The sequence below is a fragment of the Lycium ferocissimum genome, unplaced genomic scaffold (genome assembly GCF_029784015.1).
Source record: "Lycium ferocissimum isolate CSIRO_LF1 unplaced genomic scaffold, AGI_CSIRO_Lferr_CH_V1 ctg2184, whole genome shotgun sequence".
Lineage (NCBI taxonomy): Eukaryota > Viridiplantae > Streptophyta > Magnoliopsida > Solanales > Solanaceae > Lycium > Lycium ferocissimum.
Genome location: NW_026719958.1, coordinates 44911 through 69730, shown reverse-complemented (window position 1 = coordinate 69730; position 24820 = coordinate 44911). Strand labels below are relative to the sequence as shown.

Below are 24820 nucleotides of genomic sequence, written 5' to 3'. Positions count from 1 at the left end.
ACGACGGGGCAACGTCTAAAAAGCTTAAATTGTTGGAGAGAGCACACTTTTATTTACTTAATTATATTCTCAACACGTCCCCTCACGTGCGGGGCTTGAATATCTTTTATGAGCCAAGCATGTGAAGGTTTTTTTTTGATAAAGCGTGGCGGTGAAGCTCAAACTCAGGACCACTATCTGCTGTGTTACCATGTTGAAGTGTGTGGCCACCTAATCTAAAAAGCTTAAGTTGTTACAGAGAGCACATTTTTATTTACTTAATTATATTTTCAACACTTCCCATCTGTCAAGCCTTGGTAGATAGAGTTACCTAGTAGGTAACCAATGGAATTAGTCGAGGGCACGCAAAGTTGGTGTGGACACCATGGTTATCAAAAAAAAATGAAGTCAAATTTGCCCTGTTTTAGGCATCGGGAAATTGTTGATATAAATTTACCACCATAAAGGGAAACACGAGTTCCCATATGAAGATACTTGGTGCAGTGGATGTTCTTTTGTTCATAACAACTGTTGTATTTCTTTTTATGGAACTAGTATTAGTACCTGCGCGAAAATATTGAAGAATATTATTCCTAATCATTTTAGTTTGCGATATATTTTGTCCAAGCATGTTAAATTATATTGCCTTAAAAAGTTCAACTGTCATATTGTTTCTCAATAAAATCTAATCCCCCCCCCCGAAAACACCCCCAAACGATAACCAAATCTATATGAAGTAAAGATATCGAATCATATAATTAGCAGTAACTTTTATGTTTCATATTTTTCTTTATTACATTGTTCTCTGTTTAAAATTATTAAATTGTTAATATGGATTGTTACTAGCTTATTATTTGGGTTAATATACTTATCGAGTGCTCCTCTTATTAATATAAGATAGATAACTATATATATATATATATATATATATATATATTGCTTACTCATGAACTTTTTTTAGTTTTGAATGTTTATTCTATTGTTCACATATCTTCAATTTTTTAAAATTTATGAACTATAATTTGTGTATTATTTAACTACTTCACTATATTCTTAAAACAAGTTCAAAATATAAATATCCTAACGTATCTCTACCCCATCCCCCACCCCCTCTCTGTACAATTTGCTACTGTATTTTAATTAATTTTACCGATAAGCAAAATGTTATCATATTTAAAACTAAAACATGACTTTGATTCAACCAAAATATAAATATAGAAAGTTATTTTATTATTTTATCATAAAATCTACTGACATTTTAATAATTATTATTTTTTGTACTATGCGCCATAGGCAATTGATTTTTCTTCTCCTTTATTTTAAAATATAGAATGATGAGTTTAAATTTTAATTATTTAGATTTCTATATTTTAATGTTTTACTGTGTTTATTGAATTCGTTCATTATTGAATATTTTGGCCTTTGACTTTATCTATTGAGATTTTAGTTACATGGTATTATATAATTAATGGCTTTTCTCGTTCTACTTAAAAAACACTTTCTTAAAGTAACCAGTTCAAAAAAATTAAAAATACTTTCTCATCTAAAATGGTCGCAACCTTCTATATTTTTACACTATACTTTATATAGCATCTTCAAAAACCCCGTACATATCTCCAGAAGATGCCTGTGCCCAATTATCCAACCAGGTGTGCTTAAGACTATATCGCAAACAAACATAGGGTTGACGCAACCAGAGAACTCACTCCATCTTTCAAACATCAAAAATTCCATTAGTCCATCTTCAGCCTTCAGAGAGTAACGAACTAGCATATTGACCACCTATAGACAGCTACAGGAAGAAGTGGCCCAACAAGAAGAGAGCAACAAATAGAAATGATCAGACAAATTGACCAACAATACACACACCATCCATGAGCTACTTACAGTAATCTGCTGCTATGTGTAATTCGAAGATATTAGCACTGAGGATTTAACAAGCCTGAACAATCATATGACTTGAATTAAGGACAAAACAACCCTATATGAGCCTAATAACAGTTAAGATGATGAGAAACCTTGGAACATCTTCAAGCATAAAGACACGAAGAGGCTTCATTTCTGATGGTCTCCATTTTACAAATTCCTGCCGCCAGTTATGCAGAACACTTACAGGCGTGACTATGAGAGCAGTTTTCAATCCTAAATCCACACTTCTCATAGCGGCATACAAGAGAGAAATCACCTGTAGAAACAATTCACATGAAAGATTAACCACCCAAGGTTAACAGAATGATAAACTCTTCCAGTTTCTTCAAAAAGCATCAGTTTAAAAAATCAAAAATCTGAAGAGAATACAGCCCCTAATTTATCCATATTTCAAGTGAAAGTCAATCTGATATGTCGAATTTTTAGGTGGCTGACTACTGTTTGAAAACCTTAACTGTCGCCAATCCGTCAAACTTAACTGCCAGCATAAAACAAGTAAAATGAATGCAACACATAGTTCACAGAAACAGTGTTTTGTCAGTGTCTCTCCCCCTTTTTTACCGAGTAAAACCATGTGGGACCAGGCAGTGTTAAGAGTCATATACAATCACACAGAAGATGAGAACTTCTAAATGTTTAGTACTGTTAGGAAACAAAATGATAATTTAGTCACAATCAGACCAAAAAGTGGAAATAGGTCACAGAAATGTGATAATGTACTTCAGCCAAATGATACCTGAAACGTTTTACCAAGACCCATAGTATGAGCTAGGATGCAACCAAGACCTTTATCCCCAGACTTGACTTTCCTGATAGATTGAATAATATTTTCCCACATAAATCGAATCCCAGCAACCTACAATGACAAAGGTGAGGCGCCAATACTTACATTATCAGAAATTTCTACAGTACATGTAACACTATCTACACAACCAAGAGCCAAATAATGAGTTCGGCTGATAACAGACCAATACTGAATTTCGCGTAAGCTATATAATGCAATCAACAAGATTCTACTCACATTAAATTAGTAAAGCAAGAATAGATCTTAGTTTGTATTTCCATTGAATCTTTCCATTGATTCATAATATGAATTAGGGAAAAATCTATTACCTGTATATGTAAGATTTAACTCAAGTCAACATCCACCATGCTGTCTATCTATAGGCATCAATGTATAATCTAGCAGTGAGCACTTAACACAAAGTAAACAGGCTGTCCTAGTTCTATGTTTAAAACTATGTTGCTCGGACTCTCCAAAAATGATGCTGCACCCGTGTCGGATCCTTCAAAAATGCACTACTTTTGGAGGATCAGGCACGCACCCGTGTCCATTTTTGAAGAGTCCGAGTAACATAGGTTTAAAACAACATATATACCACGTTGGCAGATGTTGAGTAAATATAGAAGTGACAGAGTGGGAACTGAACTCAAAGAAGAAAACTGAAACAATGTATTGGAAAACTCTTCTGGTTCCATGCAGAAACCTGCAGCTAGTTGATTGATTGATTTCTGTTGGATTACCATACCGAAGAAGCAAAAAAAACAAGAAAAGGAATGGCTCAGAAAAACTGTAACTTATTATCCACTTTTTACATATCTTTACTTTTATCCTACGGACTTGGCTGGTAATGTCAAATTATGATTTTCTCTTTTTTTAATGAAAAATGTCAAATTATGATCCTAGTTGAGATGTCAGATTTGGTCACAAAAATTCAGGGTATATAGCAAGTACAGGATAAGGGTACAAAATATTTGCCTATGCAAATGATATGAATTTAGTTGAGTTTACTTGGGTAGAATCTATATTATATTAAAAACACGAAGGGCAATCGAAATGTTGATTGGACTTTTTGCCCTGCATTAAAAGACTCTACAATAGACAAAATTGTCATTTAATAATATTTAGGACTTTAAAATCAACTAAATTTATTTATTAAATATTTCCTTATTTGACTAAAAGTCTCAATATAAATGTATAAGTTGTATTAAATCCTTTAAAATCGGCGCTTACTAAATAACAACTTTCCATGCATCCTTTTTTCCTAAAACTGCATGGTACTCTTCCTTCTTCTTTTTTCGTATAGAGTTCGATCACTTAAATCCTTTTAGGCATAGGACTCTTCCTTGTTTTTTTTCCTCCCATAACTTACAGATTTTTTCCTCAAATTACAATGTAAAAAATTATATAAATACTTGGTGTTTTCTTGATAACAATTGCAAATTGAAAAATTGTCGCGGTGATCTTTATTTACAATGTCTTATATATGATTATCAATTTAAAATTGACTTCTTTACATATTTAAAATCTATTTACCCTTTAAAAACACTGGATAAAATTGTCATTTATTTATTTTTTCAATATATAGGGCTTTGAAATCAATTAAATCATTTATTTATTTTTTCAATATATAGGGCTTTGAAATCAATTAAAATTTTACTTATTAAATTCCTCCTTCTACAACAACAACAACAACGACAACATACCCAATGTAATCCCACAAGTGGGGTCTGGGGAGGGTAAGATGTAGGCAGACCTTACCTCTACCTTTATGGGGTAGAGAGGTTGTTTCCGATAGACCCTCGGCTCAAAAGAAACATAGTCAATGCAGTAAATTCTTCCTTCTGTGAATTAATAATAATTACAAGTTAGGATATCAATCTCGGAAACTAAAATCTACCATTTAAAAATAGATTTCACACTGGACAAAATTGTCATTTAATTATTTTTCCTAATATATAAGTTTTTGAAATCAAATAAAATTTTACTTATTAAATTCTTCCTACTGTGAACTAATAATAATTACAAGTTAGGATATCAATCTTGGACTCTAAAACCTATATGAAGTAATATTACGTACTATAGTAATTAATTTAGCCATGTTCCCTTTACTTCATCTTTCCTTGTTTAGAAGATGCTCTAACTTTCAATTAAATCATATTTTGGTTCCCTTAATGAGTATAGTATCTAAGTTCATTGTTTTAAAACAAACAAATACGGAAAAAGGAACATGAAAAAATACTCCTAAATATTAGGATTGAGCAAAAATAATTTTGAAGGATTATAATTATGTTAAATTGTTCAAATAAGAAAGATTCTATAAAATAAAATTATACTTAATTTTGAAGTTCTAAATATTAAAATTTCTTTCATAGTTTAAATAAAAAAAGATTTGATATTCAGAATTTAATTACGTGTTAGATACTTCAAATAAGAAAAAATTCCATATAAACAGAATAATTCATAACAAACAAAATATAATAAAATGCTAACATTAACATAAGAATGAAGTAATAGAAGAAAAAATGTATTGCTCCTACAAATGATAACTTCCTGTATTTTTTATATCTTAAGTTATTTTTCTCATATTTTTTATATATTAAATAATTTTGTAATAAATTAATTCAACATTAGTCAATTTAGACTTCATATTATCACTTGTCGACTCATTATTCTTATGTCTTTGCTCCCACAGATGATAACTTCCTGTATTTTTTATATCTTAAGTTATTTTTCTTATATTTTATGTATTAAGTAATTTTTGTAATAAATATTAATTCAACATTAGTCAATTTAGACTTTATATTATCACTTGTCGACTTTTTTCTGTAGTGTTTCTTGTCAAATGACGTAGGCGCTTTGATCACGAGCAAAGCACATACAATGAAATAGTTAGTATAACTAATGGAGACACCGCTTTTTCTAATTAACTGGGAAAACAAAAAAAAAAACACTCTTTTCCTAGTTAAAATTGAACTTCAAACCAGTTAATTGAAAATGGGGTTGTAATATTGAAAGATATCCGGCCACAATGCAGTATACCCCAACATTCCACTCCAAAATAGCAAAATCTTTCAGTTTCTTTGGTTTAGGGATTTCACATTCAAAGTAGTCTCTCTATCTCTCCCAACTCCCCCTACCACCATAAGATGATTTAGTTGCTAACCTTTGCCATGGATCTTTTCAATCTTGGCTATAATGTCAAGTAAAGGTCTTCTATGCCAAAAGTATGAATGATTTGCCAGAGATTAACTAGTTGTAGACAAGATAGGAAAATAGGTATAATACTTTCTTACCATCTATTCTAGGCGTGACCAACAGTTAAAGGATCAAACTCTCCGAGACCTTGACTGAATCAAACACAAAATCCATACCAGTACTAGGATCTGATAACGATCCCATACTGGCACTAGGATCATGTCACGAGTGCTCCTCATCAAAGTGAAGGGTCTAGATAATGAAGCATTTAGCTGGTAAAGAACAGAGGACAAAAAAGGACTTTCGTCTTTTGTTTGCTATTCAATATAAATTGGGTGTCCTACGTTACATGAACTTCAGCACAGGTCTACTTGCAGCTAAGTGTAAGCAACTATCAAGTACGGTTAAAAAAAAAAAAAAAAAAGATACCCACCACGTACCTTGAATATATAACAAGTTTTTCAGCATATTTTGAAATGATACGCTTGCTAAGCACGAGTACTTCAAGACAAATGAAGAGTTTGTGTAACACAGTGGTGGCCGGGGATTTCCAATTGGAATGCTATTTCTGGCATTACTAGGAGGGCAATTTGTTGTCGATAAGTGACATATGATACTGTGTTGCTTCAAAAGTAACTGTTGTGGGTTTATTGGTGAAGACAAAGGAACCGGAGGCTCACAGCGCCGCTCAGTAATTATGAACAGAAGGTTATGCTAAACAGAAGTTTGTTCAATAAATAACAGTGAAATCCAGTTAATTCAGTTTAACAAAACAAACAACCCTTGTTCCTCGAGTGCAACATCCTAAGAAGCATATTCTTTTCACGGCCTAGAATCATAAAAGAGGAAGATGACTATAAGAGATGCTCAGAATACTTAACTGCCCTTAGGGTGACATGTCGAAAAGCCATGTAACCTTTAGATGTATAAGCTAGGTACAATGCCAAAAGTTGAATGTCATCTTCTTTATGTAAGGAAATGACAGAAAGAAGACATGAGACAAAAGATCATAGTCATGAAGGAAAAGGGAAAAAGAGAGTAAACTTTCTCATTCTTGCAAGTTCCAACATACCAAAGTGCTATTCAATGATTTAAAACTTCAAAATATCAAATGTCATACTGTGAAATCAGTTACTACTTGAGAGGGCAAGATGTTAACACACACAAGACCAACAACTAATATTAGACCTGGTGAGATTTCAGTTTTGATGAGATGCTGGGCGGAATCCTGACAGCCTCTTCTCCCTCCTCCCTCACCACATTAACTATGTAACCAGTTTCAACATCACCAAGCATTTCTAGGCTACCACTTTCATACGAGCTTTTGCAACAATCCGCAGAATCCATGAACATAGTCTTGCTCGAAAATTTTGCCCCCAGAGATTTGAGGCGTTCTTGGCGTTCCTGCAAGTATGCGGGCATTAATAGATGCCTTGAGAAGCAAGCAATGACAGGAACATGTGATCGCTTGGACTTTTACCTTTTCGATGGCAATTTTCCTTTTTGTCTCCTCCCCTAACTCAGTATCATCAAGGATTCTTCTAATTTTCTTTTTACGTCTTCTCTTGGTGCTGCTTCAAGAAAACATGGTCCTTCCATTATTTTATTTTATTTTTATAAGAAACATAGTCATTCCATTATTCTCAGTCTATTTTTTTTTTGTAATACAGAGATGAAAATCATGAACACACTGGAAAATAAGGAGGCTCACCAAACATTACAGAGCATAGACACAAATATAAAACTTTTAAGTCCATATGGGTGCAACAGATTTAGACTTTCATACGTGAGGCAGGAAATGCCGTTCTTTTTCAAACTAACCCTGCTACAACATGCTTCAGAAAAACTTTCATTTGCGTCATCAAAAACCCATGAGAAAAAGTGAGTAGGAGAACAGGAAACACATCAAGCATTAATACTCCCTCTCACAACACTAATCACTTAGCAAGAGACACAGCATATTCCAAGACCTCTGTGAAACTGCTAAAAATAAAATCTATTGATCTAGAGTATGCAAACTTCTTTTGTAAGACCAATATGCTACATGATAGAGTTGATGAAATCACGAAACTAGAGTAGCTTGCTCAGGCACAAATTTTGCATGAGCTTAATTGATTGATTGATTGCCTTATCATGATATAGAAAAAATTAAGGATCAAATCCTAAAGATATGCAACTTAACGGATGTCGGATACACAGTTTACATGATTATCAACCATATGATGTACCTTTTATGCCCATTGACATCAGCATCTGAAGCATCTGAGTTATCTGAATCCGTGTCCGTACTAGAATCTACCAAACCTTGAGATTCCATGATCTTCTCCAACACTGAAACCAACGGATGCAGGATACTTGGGGAGCAACAGCAGCATTGCCAACCAGATGTTTTAATTCCCAATAAAATTTCTTCACCAAGGTTCCTCCTTATACACACACTACAAAATAACCTTTTGCATGATTTACAACTTAACAGATCACTGCAACGCCCACACCATCTGCAGTAGCATTCTGAGCAATCAACATCCTGTACAATGTTAACAAGAAATAGAGTGAGAGAAAACAGACCACTGTGAATCATTACATCTTGTTATTGGACAGAATTTAAAGTCAAAGAACATTAGTTTAAAATAATAAGAAAAGACGTGCATAGCCATGATTACAAACAGCCAACACTACAGCAATCTCTTAACACATCTAAACATAACTTTGAAACTATCTTCAATATAACTTAGCAAGAATGGTTATATTTTACCTGCATCTTTGCTTTCATTGAAGTTTTGCAGTCCAGGCAAACTATAACTTTCAAAAGAGGATGTGCGCGTACTTCAACTGCCACTTTATCACAAGCAGTGCAGCGAAAATTTTGCTTCTCATTGCACGCGGGAAGGGAACTAACCGGAAGCACATTATCTCCATCCTTTTGTGGATTTGACTGATCTCCTGTCTCACTCAAACTGCATGCAGGAGACAACCTTTCCCCAGGATGATCCTCCTCATCACTATCTAGTGTAGTGATCCGAGACTTCTTACTCTGCGGCTCCATTTCTTCAGAGTTGTGAAAACGTTTCAACCCTTTGGCCTCATCATCAATTTCATGTAGACATTTCGAAGTGGCATCGATAACCAATTTGACTTCATTGCTTTTTGGTGCATCCTCATCATCTTGAGACAAGGAACCATTGATGTCATCTGTTGTTTCTTTCTGTATCTCCTCCTGGTTGAACATAAGAAGTGTACCAAATGAAGTAGAATATAAAAGAGGAAAAGCAAAAAACTATGAATGGATCAAAGAAAATCAAACAGCCAAGCTTATGTAATCAACTATTTTTCCAATTTGATTGAAGATTTTGCATAGCAGTTTGTTACCTTCATCAATATCACTGCCTGAAGGAGAAGGCTTAAGGTACAGAGTGAACGAGTGAACCTCAATAACTTGTTTTGTACCGTAGTCATATGTAATCACAACAATGCAATTTAGGATAGCACACCCACTTAGGTACATTTCTGTACAAACTAAAATGAGTAACACAAAGTTCAGGTTAACTTTCAACCTTTTTTCTTTTCCAATTTTGAAGGGTGTATAACGCTAGCTACTCTTCAGAACTCTTATCTTCTCATTCTTCAGCCTTACTTTTAAGAGAGAAAACGCTAGCCCCCAAGCCTTTGGTTTATTGGTAAGAGCACAGCTCGTGATGTATAGATTAGGCGCAAGTCAAGGGCTCACATCTCACCGCAAACAAAAGCCTAGTGTTTATGTGGATACAGGTAGATGCCCAATTTCCCCCGAGTTTCGGACCCTGCGTCACTGGCCCTCGGGGATTTCTCGGTTATCAAAAGAAAGAGATAGAGAGAGAGAACTAAGAGTTATCCCCTTGCATGCCTTTTATAATCCGAACCATCACATCGACAATGGGAACCTTTAGGATTTGGAAAGGGGATTCCACCATTGGAAATTCTCTCTTCTTCAAATTTCAACCTTTGGGAAGAAGCTCAATAGCAAGACTTTTCTCTGTTAAGTCTGTTTACTGGAACCTGAACTATAGAACAACCTTGATGGGGATTTGGCCCTGGAAGCTCATTTGGAAAGTAAAAATCCTTTCAAGGTCTCTTGTTTTGTTTGGTTGGTTGCAAGGAGAAATTACAAAGAAGAGTTTTTCAGATTTGTTCAAGATGTTCCTTATGTGGTCAAGATGGGGAAACCAATAAACACCTTTTCTTACACTGCAAGACAACTACAAATCTGTGGAACACGTTCTTTTGTATCCTTGGTATCAATTGGACTATGCCTAATACTACTGTGGAGTATCTCAGATGCTGGAAGAGTGTAGGGAAGAGAGGTGGAGAAGAAGACTGGTGGCAGATCATCCCAGCTTGTGTTTGGTGGACAATATGGAAGGAAAGGAAAGCTAGAATTTTTTAGGGCACTAGTAGCTCTATCCAGAAAGTTAGGATGAATTGTCTAAATCTCTTCTATTTTGGTGTAAACAAAATTTGTGGGGGGAGATACGAGACCTAGTAGATTTAATAGGACAAGTGTAAGTGTAAGTTTTTGTTGGGTGCTCCTTATACTTTTGCTGTAAAGATTTCAATTCAGCTTCAATTGGAGCTGAATTTTACTGTGAATACAAGTCATTACCAATTTCAAAAAAAAAAAAAGGAGGTAAATCCTAATCCAAAACTAGTGGTTTCATTATTCAATTGATATGAGTAAACTAAATTATGGATTGAATCATTGACAATTGGAGTTGATGAAATTAGGAGAATTCATGGAAATTCTTGAATGAGGTAAGGATGTGTGAATAGCAATTGGTGGATTAATGCCAATTGTAACAACCTTGGGCAGTTAGCCCTAATTGAATATAAGGTGAAACAATTGGGAATTTGAATATAGCTTGTCCCAAGAAGATAGTTACGATATTTTATTTTACTTTTTGAAACTGATAGTTCCGATAATTTTCAAATAAATAACACTTAAAATTGATATTGATTGATTCTAAATTGCTGAACAAGCAAATGGTTAACCCATGGGCAAGGAAGCTAGTAATGTGAGAGGTGGCTCTTCTTTAGCTTGCTTTTTTTGAAAAATAACATGCTTTGGAGATTGTTTTCCTGCATTAAAGTCAATTATTGCATTGTAACTAGTAATACTAATGATATGTTAATTAACAAAAAAAAAAAACATGAGTTCAGTTATAATGTAGAACTGTTGAATATTCACACGAAAAATGATTTATGGTTATTCGACGTTATTATGCTATGACCAAGTGATTGATGTATGTGTTTGTATCATGTGTGTATATTGAGATAGATATAATGGTAGCAACATTACCCGAATACCATTATGTAACAAAGGGAATGTTAGGCCTAGTGCACCTCGTATAGTGATGATACAATGTTGTGCGTCCAGTTTTAACTTTAAGAGGAAAAGAACTAGCAAGTAGCAACAAGTGTCATATACACTAAGGGGTCGTTTGGTTGGAAACAAGTTATCCCAGGATAAGTTATCCTGGGATTAGTTATTCCACTCTCCCACAGGGATAAAATAACACTACAATCCCGAGATTAGTTATACCGCGATTTTTTTATAATCCCAGGATTTTTTTATCCTTATCCCTCGTACCAAACGAGCCCTAAGACTTAACTAGACAGCCACATTGACGACTATAGTGACAGTTTGATATCGATTCTAGCCTTGGCTTGTAACTTGAGATGTAAAACTATTTTAATGAAACAGCAAGTATTACTTGTGTTAATTAATATGTAATGTTGACTTTTTAACCCATGTTACTTTGATTTCATGTTGTATGTGTATGCATATACTAGTCCCTGATAAAACGGCTATGGTTGAGTTATCCACTCATCAGTCGGCGTGACTAACCTCTTCTCATTATTTACAGATTCGCTAGCTGACATGGGTGCTACTACCCCAAACGTGTGACCGCTAGTAGAGAGTTCATCAGAGTAAGCCTCGCACTTCCTACTAGGGGTGTTCATGGTTCGGTTTGGGTCGGTTATTGGTTAAAACCATAACCAAACCTATTTTGTCGGTTTTTAAATGTCTAAAACCATAACCAAACCAAGTAAAATAATAACCACCGGTTTGGTTATTGTCAGTTTGGTTCGGTTTTTCAATTTATGACTAGCCGTGACAATTCAAATATTCTCTCTCTACATTCTTCAAATTTCTTATGAAGCTATTTTTTTTCCTCACGGCCCACAAGGCGAACTTTGCTGCATATTGAGGGAAAGACATGCTGATGGCAATGTAAAATGAAAAGAGATAGTAGGATTTTTACTTTTTACCCTTATGCTTACGACTTATTAGAGTTGGGCTTGGATTGTTGGACTTGGACATATTCTTTTAAGACGTGGGCCTTAAAAATAAGTAGACCAAAATTAAATTAATAATTAAAAGGTATAAAATATCTTTAATTATTTATGAAAAGTTAATATTATACATATAAATAATTATAAATTTTATGTATATAATTATCGGTTTGGTTCGGTTATTTATTCGGTTATTTTTACTATAACCATAACCAAACCAAATATTATCGGTTTTTCAAATTTAAAACCAAACCAAACCAAACCAAACCAAATGTCGGTTTTTTTATTCGGTTTGGTTAAATTTTCGGTTTGGTTTTGGTTTTAACCAAAACTGTGAACAGCCCTACTTCCTACGCATGGGCAGTATCTTTTTATTGTTTGGTTAGACCTTTTCATTATGATGTTTTGAACATATTCCTGGAGTTATACTCCCCTAGTCAGTCTTGAAGATTGTAGAACTGATTTTATGAGTCACGTGTAGGTTGACAATTGAAAATTAATTGTTAGTGCCATTGATTTGTGGTTGGTGATATTGGTACATATTATTTGTGCCGTGGTGATTGATTCGCTGATAACATGATTGGAACTCTGGGTACAAAGGAGACTATCGGATTTTTGTTGTGAACATGGGTAGGCTGTCTAGGTGAACCAAGCTAGGCCGATCACGACCCCAAATTGGGCCTCAATGTAAAGTCCCTCTGATTCCTCCATAGAAGTAGTGTTTTTCCAGAGGTCATATTTTTAGCTCATAATAGTTCACCCTCAAGTGCAATGGTCCCCCCACTTTTCGGAACTTATTACTCTAACAAAGATACTTTAAAGCATGCTAATTACCAATGTCTGTCTGTTCCTGTGTCTTCTCTGTTTTAAACGTCTCTGAAGCTTCAGATCAGCTTTTAGATCATCTTCCTCTTTAACCTGGAAGACATAGAAGAAGAAAAACTGTCAAACTTTGAATCAACAGCGCAGAAACAACACCAGAAGTTACCTTTCATCAGCAGAAAAATTGAAATAAGACACAAACAAACATTGTGCTCTTTAAAAGAAAAAGAAAAGAATGTGTTGAGGGGAAAAAAACAAAAAAGTGCAATGAACATCTCACCCGGCTCCATATTTTCAAGAAATGAACTATCAATGTCAAATAAAAGAACTAGAATATACCATCCACAGACCTTCTTAAACTTCCTCTTCTGCTCTTCAGAAAGTCTTAGCTCTCTTTCATTTGCAATGGCATCTGCAACAAATGGATCAACAGAACTGTCTTCAATATCATCAATCTCCTCAACCTGCAGTTGGATTGCATATCAGCCCAATGAAACTTTTTAAGTAGTTTCCCAGATGAATTAAATAAAAACGAACTAAATAGAAGTAAACAAAGGCATGCAGGAAACACAGAACTGTTATAATTGTAACACCTCATACCTTTAACTTAAGCTATGACCATGATCCTAGACTTAGAAAATCAGATGGAGAATGTTGGAGTTGAAATTTTGCTGCAGTTCAGGAGACCAAGTTTTACATCCAAAGTTACGGACTGTAAAACAAATTACGGACCGTATCCCGGTCCGTAAAAAGGCATCAAATCCACTTTGGATTCGGGAAATTTGACATGGAAAATTACGACCAGAATTACGGACCGTAAAATGAATTACGGCCCGCACCAGTGACCGTAATTAAGGAGGTGTTTTACTGGACATTCTGGAAATTGACATTGTTAATTACGGTCCGATTTTTACGGACCGTATAATGAATTACGGACTGTAGTTTGGTCCGTAAAACTCAATCCGCACCAGAACCTATAAATACCTGGTTTCAGTTCTAATTTTTATTTTTACAAGTCCCTAAACCCTAGAACGACCTGTTCTTCTCCTCCATCACCAAGAACACTAAGGTAAGTCCGTTCTAATCATCCCAAGTGAATTCTAACATACGTTATCGATTATTAAGCATGAATTCAATGTTCTTAACCTAGGGTTTTCAAGAAAACCCACCTCAAGGTTCAAGACTCAAGATTTTGGGAATTCTTCTTCAAAGATTCAAACTTTCTCAAGTCTTTGGAGCAAACAAGGTATGTAGGGCTTCTATCCACGTGTGGAAACATCTTTGTTCTTCCCCACACCACGTTCCCCCATGATTATACAAGAGTTCACCAAAAAATAGGGTTTTAGACATGTTCGTGATAGCCCTAAGTCTATATATCATGATGTACCATGTTTCTATACGTAGTTCGTTATTGTGTTCTTGATATTCCATTTTGGTTATTGAGAATCTGTCCGTAATCCATGAGAAACCCATCCTTTGTATTCCATGGGTTCTTACATGCAAGTTATTAATTACTATGTTTATTTCATAAACACTCTACATGTTTACACGTTTTTCACCTGTATATTATGTAACTACATCCATGTATAATGCAAGTCACGTTTTATGAAAAACCATGGCTCAGATGCCACCTATATTATGTTCATGCTTTTGGGAGTGGCATAGATGACCGTAGGATAAGGATCGCTCCGCCCATGTTTACAACGATTCCTTCATGCTTTATTAATTGGATCCTTTCATGCCATGTTTATATCTTATACCCCTGGCAAGGTATGAGAGCTCTGCTGGTCGGGTCAGGTACCAGACTCCACGTACCCACGTGGTGATTCATGTTGTCGGTTATATTTATGCGCTCCCCACTTAAAATGTTTTTACTCATGTTATATATATATATATAGATACGTATTCATGTTCATGATCAGGTTTCAGTTTCAGTTTCAGCTCTCATCCTGATATTTCATGTACCATGTTTATTTCATTCAGTTGTTTTACATACCAGTACATTCAACGTGCTGACGTCCCCTTTTTATTGCCCGGGGCCCTGCATTTCACAATGCAGGTACGGAGTTACAAGATGACGCATCTGCTCAGTAAGATCACCCACGTATCAGCTTTTGGTGAGCCCCATCTTCTTCGGGGTTTAGTCATTATTTACATTTATGTCAGTTATGCAGTTAAGGTATGTCCAGCAAGTATGTTCTACAGTTCAGATTCATGATAGAGGCTTCATAGACTAGTCAATTATGTTATGTCAGATATTCAGAGTCGTCTAGCCATTTTGGCTCGTTATTATTATGTTTATTCAGACTATTCCGCATTATGATATTATGATATTTTCAGACTTATGATTTATGGTTCCACGCTTTACTTAAATTATGCATGTTTATCGGATTCCGCATCAGTTCATGCCCATGTTGAGTCAGCAAGCCATGTGGTTCACTCGATCACATGCAGTCAGGTATCGAGTGTCGTGTTACGCCCAGGCCATGGTTCGGGGCGTGACAATAATGCCTCAAAAGGTTTCTACAATTTAGAACACCATGTAAGTTTACAGTAATACTTGCCGTAATGCTGGTATAAATCAGGAAATAATTTCATAAAATGCCCACTTGACAATTATGAAAAACAAAAGCACACTAGCACCAAGCCTCAATCCCAAAATAAATAGAATAACTTCAAAGAAAGAATACAAATTTTAGAAATTTGACAGATTAAATGGAAATCATTTGCCTCGTTATAAATGAGCTTTCTTTATTCTTTTACGGGTCGTGGTATTGGTGAACCAGTCATACTAGGATTATAATGTCGGGATATCAAACAATGGCGGGATTATTTAGTGGATACACTTTTATGGGTAGAAGTTTGGTTCATTGGACTAGAATTGGATATACAGGATATAATATAAAACATGTGTTTGGTTTTACAGTAGATAAACTGGATAAACTCTTATTTCAATTTTAACCTTGGCTTTCTTAACAGACTTTGTGAGAAGAACTTTGGAGAAGAGCAATGTTGTTATTTTTTGTTGTTTTATCACAGACTAGGTCAACAATTGTTATTCCACATTAAGTGCGGTATAAAAATAATATCACAATAGTGGTATACTGGGAATAAAAGATTTTAACCAAACGCGCGACAAAAATAATACCATAAACCGGAATTGTTATCTCTTGTCCTTATAATCAAATGACCCTTAGCTTTCAATCTTTACTTTGTGATAAAAAGTGAACGACCTTTTGGAGTTTTATTTTAGTCCTATTCTCCAATATATTACCCTGTTTTCTACACCAATATCTTTCTGGGACTCTCAAGTTTAGAAGTATATTACCTTATCAAAAAAAGTCTAGAGGTATATTACAACAAAACAGCTACTCCCTCGGTTTCAATTTGTTTGTCCTAGCTCGACTCACACAGAGTTTAAGAAAATAAAGAAGACTTTTGAATCTTGTGGTCTCAAACTAAAGATGTGTAATATACCAAAATGCCCTTTGAATTTTGTGGTCTTAAATATGTCCTGTAGGATGTTGGGTGTAAAGAGTTACTAAGTATGCAAAGTGGCATTCTTTTTTAAAGAGACTAAGAAAGGAAGTAAGACAAACAAATTGAAACAGAGGGAGTATTACTACACCTCAATACCAAGCAAGTTAGGGTTGCTATATGAATTCTTCCTGTTTTTGTCGCTAAAAAAAATAAGCTAGCCAGGTCCATCGTAAAAATTTAGTTTCTCTAACACGAAAAGTTCTCAATATTTTGAATAAGCATATACAACTCAGACCGTACCAAAAGGCTCCAAGTAAACATTGGACCTAAAGTAAACGTACTAACATGACTGGACTAAAGTAAACGTACTAACAGTGAACATTGGACCTAAAGTAAACGAACTAACATGACTGGACTAAAAGACTCCAAGTGAACATTGGAGCTAAAGTAAATGTACTAACATAACTAAAATGTAATCCCAATTAATTAGAATCGCCAATATAGATCTTTTACTTCCATTATGCCTAATCTTAGCTAGATCCACATGAGCTACAAGAGATTGAAGGTCTTTCATGACAACTTGTGTTATCTTAGGTCTACCCCGTCCCTTTCTAACACATTCAGTTTCCATTGTTTCACCCCTCCAAAACCGATGCATCTAGGTCGATGTTACACATGACCAACCCAATTTAAGCAACACTTTCTCATTTTATCCTCTATATGCTACTAACTATAGGTCATGGAAGGGGAGCCTTGGAGGGCAAGCAAAAAAAGTTGTCTCCGTGTGACCTATAGATCACGGTTCGCGCCATAGAAGCAGCCACTAATACTTGCATTAGGGTAGACGGTTTATACACACCTCTTGGGGTGAGGTCCTTCCCCGGATCCTGCTAACGCAGGATGCTTTGTGCATCGGGCTGCCCTTTATATGTGCTACTTACACTTGTTGCGTAAATGTGGTCATTTTGAATCTTATCTAATCTTACATGACCATACGTCTATCTTAATATCCACAATTATGTGACGCTCATCTTGAGGATATTTTGGACTTTATAAGACCATTATTCACTATCATGTAACATTGTTGGTCTTATCCGTTATCACATAGCACTCGGGTAGCATTTCTCCATTTTTTTCTGAGTTAAAATTTTATTAGGAAAAAACAGCATCAGTGGAAGTACAAAGATAATGCTGGCTAAACAACATTACAAATCTAAGCATGTCCGGCATGTTCAGTATATTCAATATAACATTTCCATCTGCCCGATAATATAAATAATGCAAACAGCTATATTTCACCAACTGAATGTGCTCCTTTTTTGCCTTCAAAACACCCCTTATTTCTTTCTTTCCATATAGTCCAGGCTATGGTAAGAGGAATAGCTCTCCAGATCCTTTTTTGGTATGCTTCTGGAGATGCAGTTTCCCAACATTAACATTTCTTGAACTTCATCGGACTTGTCCAGAAAATGTCAAAGGTAGCGGTAAGCATGGACCAACACCTGCCAAGTAAACTAACAATGAATAAAACTGTGATCCACAGATTCACAGAGTTTCTCACATAAATAGCATCTCTTATACATGATCCAGCCTCTTCTCACCAGGTTTTCATGAGTTAGACATGCTTCATGGGACACTAGCCAACCAAAACATGCCCCTTTTGTTGGGACTATACTCTTCCAAATCACCTTCAAAGGCCACTTTGCGACCATCTTATTTTGCTTCTGTAACATCTTCATTTATCACATTCTCTTAGAACATCAAGCCTGGAGATCTGAATTGTTTGCATTAGGCACCCCAATTCCAACCTAGTCTCACCTCAAATCACTTTCCTTATCAAGATAATTAGTCTTACTTCTACCTATTCTAAAACCTTTAGTCTCTAGAGTACATCTCCATAGTTCAAGTTGTTGGTTAACAATCTTGCTATTTTTGCCAATTAGCACAATATTTTTTTCATTTTTTTAATAACCATGGTGTCCATGCCAGCTTGCGCGCACCTCAACTAATTCCACATTATACCTGCCACCTCCCGCCAACATCAGGTACCATGTAACTCTATCCACCAAGGCTAGGACAGATGAAAAGAAATCACCTAGTGTTTTTGTCTCTATTGGATTTGAACCTAGGACCTCATGGTTCTCAACCCACTTCATTGACCACTAGTCACACCCTTGGGTGCTTATTAGCAGAATATTGTTCGAAAATAGCACGCAATGGAACCTCATCTTGTATATTATTAGTTAACTCATCCATAACCAGGGTAAACAAATAGGAGCTAAATGCCAGCAGCCTTGCTAGCTTCGTCAATTAGCACAATATTATCAGCAAGGACCATATACCATGAAATGTCATAATATATAGTTTTAGTTAGCTCAACCATAACTAGGACAAAAAAGAACAAGATGATCCCTAGTGTAAAACCACTGTTATGGGAATTCACTGATACCTTCTACCACCGTTCTCTACACTAGAGATGGTTCCTTCATACATATCTTTTTTGACATTTCTATATCTATTACAAATTCCTTCCAAGAAAGTATATTCATTTTGAAAATTTCTGAACTTAATTGAACTCTTAGAAAAAAGAGGGGCTAGCTAACTTTTAACTTTCAGTAACTTTTTGTTAATTTAATGACAAGCCTACAATTACTTTGTCATATTTTTCATTACTAGAGATCGCTCAATAAGTTTTTTTTTTTAAAAAAAAGGTGAGGTAAAGATCGCTCAACAAGGTTTTTTCCAGTTTGTGCTCTTTTAAAAATAATCATTTCCTTCCTTTATTGTTCTTTTACATATCATGTCTTAAATCATTTTCATATTAACAAACTCTCCACTATCCCTTCAAGGAATCTGTTCATACTTCATATTAGGGGTGTAAATCGCGAAAGTCGGGTCGCGGGCTGCTCAGGCTTGCTCGACACATAAGGTTTCAAGCTTGAACTGCTAGAATATGGATACAACAATCTCGAGCCTCAAAATACCCAGCTTGAAGTTGAATGACATATAGGCCAATTTGACTTTAAATTTTTGTTCAATTACAATCTTTCTTCTATATCACAATCAAGAACCCCTCGATCACTATCCCAATACATAAAATATAAGGAATTCCATAAATAAGAAAATATAAAGCACTTGGTTAGTTCTATACACTCAACACACTCCAAACTTCAGGCATCAGCTGTTTCATCGGTTCATCTTAAAACTCCTCACCTCTTACAATAATAGTCACCCCATTTCTACTCAACTTCCTAGTCTCACTCAAAGCTTCATTGCATCCTTTTTTTTTTTTTTTTAATAAAGATAGTATCTAGGCTAGCTTGGCACCAGTATAGATATATAATAACTCTGTCCACTTAGGATTAGGCAAAACGAAAAAAAAATCACGTTAACATTTTTTTCTCAGAGTACCATTATCTCCTCCTCCCTTTGCACGTCATGACAACTCCACGCACTAGCTTCTCATGGCTCCACTCACTAAATGCCTTATTTGTTGATGCTAAGTCCCCTCCTAGCATTATCTCACTTTCTTCTCCATCTCTGAAACCTCTTAGAAGGTAGCTCTTTGAATTAGAGAAGTGTCGCTATCTATATTGAGACTTTTCTTTTTTGAGTAGCTGATCGGAGGATATTTAGTTTTGGTCTTTGTTATACCATGGCTGATTGAAGAAATTGATATACCTTGGTACCAATGATGGTGTTCTGTTTTTTGTGTCTTGAGAATGAGTTGCTCAAATATAGCACCAAGTCAAGCTCAAACCTTACAAGAATTGGCACAGTCAAGCTCAAGCCAACTAAATCTTTTTCTTGCTTTTTTCTTACTCGGCTCAGCTTGTATACACCCCTAGATGGGAAATCCGCGTCAAATCCTCCCTACACCAACGATTTTGGAGAACTTTAAATTTCTCACTCTAACTGCCCAAATTATTCCAAACATTTATTTTCCTTTCTCCCTCGCTTCTTTTGGCTGCGGGAGATTAATGAGTCCCATCTATTCATAGATCCTCGCTCAAATACCTCTGTGCTCAGGAGACACAATTTTCTTACATTGCTCATTGGCAAGGGAATGTGGTCAATGTTCTTTCGGCCATGTGGTGTTAAGTGGAAAGGGCCACTGTCTGTAATGGAGCTTGTAAGATATTGGGCAGCGAGGGAATGAAAGAATGTAAGTCATGTTTCTGAGACGGCTTACGTGAGATAGAGTGGTATTAAAATAATCACTGCGAGAGGGTAAGGAAGAGTGAAGGTCAAGTTTCAGATGCAACCTCACTGAGATATAGCGGTTGCAACTGAGGCATGCAAGGCTAAATTAAATGAAAGAATGTTATCGGTGAATTAAAATGAAAAAACATGCAATGAGGGTATGTCTCCCAAGATCATTAAAAAAATACATAAAATTGATTCACCTCGTCAACTCCAGGGAATTTTAGTCCCAGTTCAGCAGCTTGCTGTGGTGTACTAGCGAGGTAAACAGAGGCCCAATCTTTGCTGCCAAATGAAATAGTACCCATAGATGAAGATGGGTTATCAGAGCATAATTTGCTGAAAGAGCCCCAATCTACATCGTTGCTCCCTCCCTGAGCCTCACTGCCATCATCTCCAGCAAGTTTTTTTGCCAAGAAACCACTGGCACCCTCCTCCAAGACTTTTCCATGTCGCCTGCCCCATAATAAAGCCAGTGGCCAAAGTCAGAGAACACAACTTGGTTACCACTGAGTTAGTAACTGGAGAGAGATAGGTGGAGTCACTTGCCTTCTTACAGGTCTGTGGATTTGAAGATACTTCTCAGCATCAGCAATTGCTCCAGTGACGTCATTTGTCAACTCAGAACCAACCCACTGAGTCCTGTTTTTCCATGCTTCAGTGCAGCAACCATGAGGAGCCTGACTCTCTATCCACTTAAAGAGATTTGGGAGTTCAATTCCAGCACCATCCAGTTGTTCCTAATCATATCAGCATGTAAAAATAATTAAGTAGGACTAGGAACTTAGAGCTACAAACATCAAGCATACTAACAAGAACACAACATAACAGTAAGAAATTAAATCACATAGTAAAAAAGAAAAACAAAGTGGAGTTATGACCAACATAACAGTTCAAAGAGGCTCCAGTTAATTTATGGAGAACATACCTACCAAGTGAATGTTGAATGACATTTTTGGTTAAGCAAGTTGCTTGGAGACACTATAAGCAAGAGCAATTAAATTTAAAAATCCTCCGCAATAGGAAAAAGATAGCAGAGAGGAGCTACACAGTCTATTAACATGGACAAAGAAAACAGAAACGGTCAAAAGGAGTAACCTGGACACCCAATGCAAAAGCAATCCCACGATGGGCCCGCATAAAATTGCATGTTTTTACTCTATCAATAAATCAGTCTTCTTTTTTTTTTTTTGATAAGGTAAAAGTTATCAACAATTCAGTCTCTTCTCTTTTATTTTCCTTTTGAAGGGCCTGTATCTACGACCAAAACCAGTGGTTTTACTAGCGAAAAGTACAAAAAAGCGACAAGGTCCATAGGGCTTGAAGCAGAAAGCAAGAAGTGAAGCGCATAATTACATATATGAATTTAGTACTATTATAATAGAAGTGCAATTAAAAAACTAATGTGAGCATCCAACATACAATAATGTCGATACTAATAAAATTCCTCAAAATTGATTCAACGAGCAATTGCTTTTCTTTGGGATCACTTTGTGCAACATTTTTTGTCATTACTATGCAAAACTTCATCCTTAATGGTTATTTCTTTTCCAATATGATAAAGCCAAATGAAGGTGCACCACAGCTTAATAGTCAACAGCATATGGGACAACGGACATGAAAAGTTAGAGTAATATAGGTAGCATGGAAGTGAATCCATGTGTGATGAGCAAAACCAGTGTACTGGGTAGCTTGAGATTCTAACACAGGGTACAACAAAGTCCGTACATTTCATATCTTAGCTTTGGCCCTTCCAATCAGTGAATGATGAGCCAAACAGTGTCTACTCGGTAATCTGAAATTCTAAAAAGGCCCATCAAACATCATTAAGTAATTAACTCTAGCTTCTATGCTTTTTCAGCTTATAGTTAAGTAAAAGATGCGTGGAAAATTAAATGTAAGGTCAGTTGGGTGTTATCGTGTCACATAAATAGCAAGAAAACTGCAATTGATAAAGGACCTTTTACTGACCAATTAATTGTGGAGATTGACAGTCAAACTAATGCAAATATTCAACACATAAACAATGATTGGAAATACTCTCTTCCGGTGGGACAGTTACCGGTTTCCGGAAAAAAAGGCTCTCTTCTGGTGGGTTCATATGTTCTCATCTACTGTCTTCACCAGTTCTTTTATATGTGGAAAAAATTTGAAATGACTTAACCAGTTTTATATGCCTTGTGCTTCTCAAAAAATTTCATATGCCTTATGAAGCAGTTTCGTCAAGAGTTACTCCTGTAAGAATTAGTCTCTTTTGCCTTTTACACAAATATGTTTCAAGCTACTGTTATCTAATTTTGGAAACCATCCAAATCAATGTGCAACCCCAAAACTTGGGGCTACAGCCTACAGTAAATCTACCCAAACCAGTTGCATCTCCTAAACCTCCCAGCATTAACCATGTTTAACTTCAGCATGAAATTCATAAATAATATACCAAGTGCCATTTCCGGTTAGTTGAGAAATTAATCGACTGCCTCCAAAAGGGGTGGTCTAACGGACGGACAGAGATTTGAATTTAGTAAAATAGCATTAGGTGAATTCTTCCTATTTACCTAAGCATTGTGGGCAAAGTTAGTCGACACCTATGCAGGCAGATTCAAATTTAATAGAAGAGGTACTAGGTGAATTCTTCCTAATTGCCTAAGCATTGTGGGCAAAGTAACTTGTGCTATGCTAGTGGGAGGTACGAGGTACCTCACCTCTCTACCCCTACCCCTACCCCTACCCCTCAACCTCTCTACCGCTACCTCTACTACTACTGCTACTACTATTATTATTGTTATTACAAGAAAACTGTTGCAACGTCTCCCTATCAATTTAACTAAAAGCAAACGCTATCCTCCTTGTTTTCATGTACTTTGACCCTAAGTACATTGCCCAATACATAACTGGTGTAAACTAAACATCCTCAAGCATCCTTTTATCAAAAACTAGCAACAAAAAGATATCCCTTTTTTGTTCATTCAGAGCTTCCAAATAACAAAGCAGGTAAAGTTCCTTTTGTGTTTCCAGTCGTCTCTCGGGGCTGATTTAATTTGTAATGATAAAATCAACAAACCCATTTGACAGATAAAGAATAAAGCATACCCACAAATGAGCACTCTCAGTCTCCAGTTCATCGAGAGCACCTTCCCAATCTTCTTTGAAGGTTGCCATTTCATCAGCTACGGCATTTTCCAACTGAAATGACCAAATTCCAAAGCAAACAATACGGGGGTTAAGAGTTTTATACACTTGAGAAAAATCAAATAAAATATCAAAAAAAAAATGTAGGTGTTTGGCCATAGATTATAAATATTTTTTTACTTTATTTGAAATTTATGGAGTTGTGGTTTGTTATACTTTTTGCAACAAATATTTGGAATAATGTTCGTGCTTAAATGTACTTAAATACAACTTGAAAAGTGAAAAGTGAGTCGGAAAAGAGGTTATAAGCTGTTTTCCAAATTTGGAATACAACTTCAGCTGGATTTGGAATTTCATGGCCAAACACTGATTTTCAAATAAAGTGAAAAATTATTCCAGAAAAAAAAAATGTGAATAATTTTTATGGCCAAAGGGGGCCAAAAAACGAGGGAAGCCCAAAATGTACCTCATCTCCTGTAAGAGATTGTGCCAACTCTTCCCTAACATCAGCCTCCACTTTAGATAATGACTCTTCTTCTAAAGCCTCTTGAGCCTCTGCAGCCTGTAACAATCATAACTCAAAAGCTAAAAGACAACCGCACCCACAAAATTCAAAAAAAGGGAAGCCCGATGCACAAAGCATCCCGCATTAGCAAAATGCAGGGAAGGGCCACAGCCTATCCTTATGTGAGCATTAATGGCTTCTTCCACATATCGAACTCGTGACCTATAAGCCACACGGAGAGGAGACAACTTTACCGTTGCTCAAGGCTTCCCTTTGACCCAAAAAATTCAAATTAAAAAAAGCAGCAGCCCGGTGTACAAAGCATCACGCGATAACAGGGTACGAGGACGGGCCGCACCACAAAGGATGCGATGTACACAGCTTAACCTAATGCAAGCATTAATGGCTACTTCTGCGGCTCGAACCCCTGACCTATAGGTCACACAGAGACAACTTTACCGTTG

General features: G+C 35.9%; 1 protein-coding gene across 2 annotated transcripts in view; it reads right to left on the bottom strand.

The window, feature by feature from the left end:
- LOC132043174 (protein CHROMATIN REMODELING 20) overlaps positions 1–24820 on the bottom strand; it is a 43474-nt gene that overhangs the window by 17988 nt on the left and 666 nt on the right. The window contains exons 3-14 of one of the 2 annotated variants that reach the window (XM_059433657.1): positions 24318–24413; positions 23813–23905; positions 21272–21462; positions 20926–21178; positions 13390–13503; positions 13052–13135; positions 8643–9104; positions 8116–8414; positions 7368–7461; positions 7076–7291; positions 2645–2764; positions 1998–2164 (exon numbers count right to left, since the gene is read on the bottom strand). In XM_059433657.1, coding sequence (XP_059289640.1) covers positions 1998–2164; positions 2645–2764; positions 7076–7291; positions 7368–7461; positions 8116–8414; positions 8643–9104; positions 13052–13135; positions 13390–13503; positions 20926–21178; positions 21272–21462; positions 23813–23905; positions 24318–24413 — 2189 coding nt within the window. The remainder of the gene's footprint in view (positions 1–1997; positions 2165–2644; positions 2765–7075; positions 7292–7367; positions 7462–8115; positions 8415–8642; positions 9105–13051; positions 13136–13389; positions 13504–20925; positions 21179–21271; positions 21463–23812; positions 23906–24317; positions 24414–24820) is intronic. The other variant, XM_059433658.1, reaches the window with a different exon arrangement.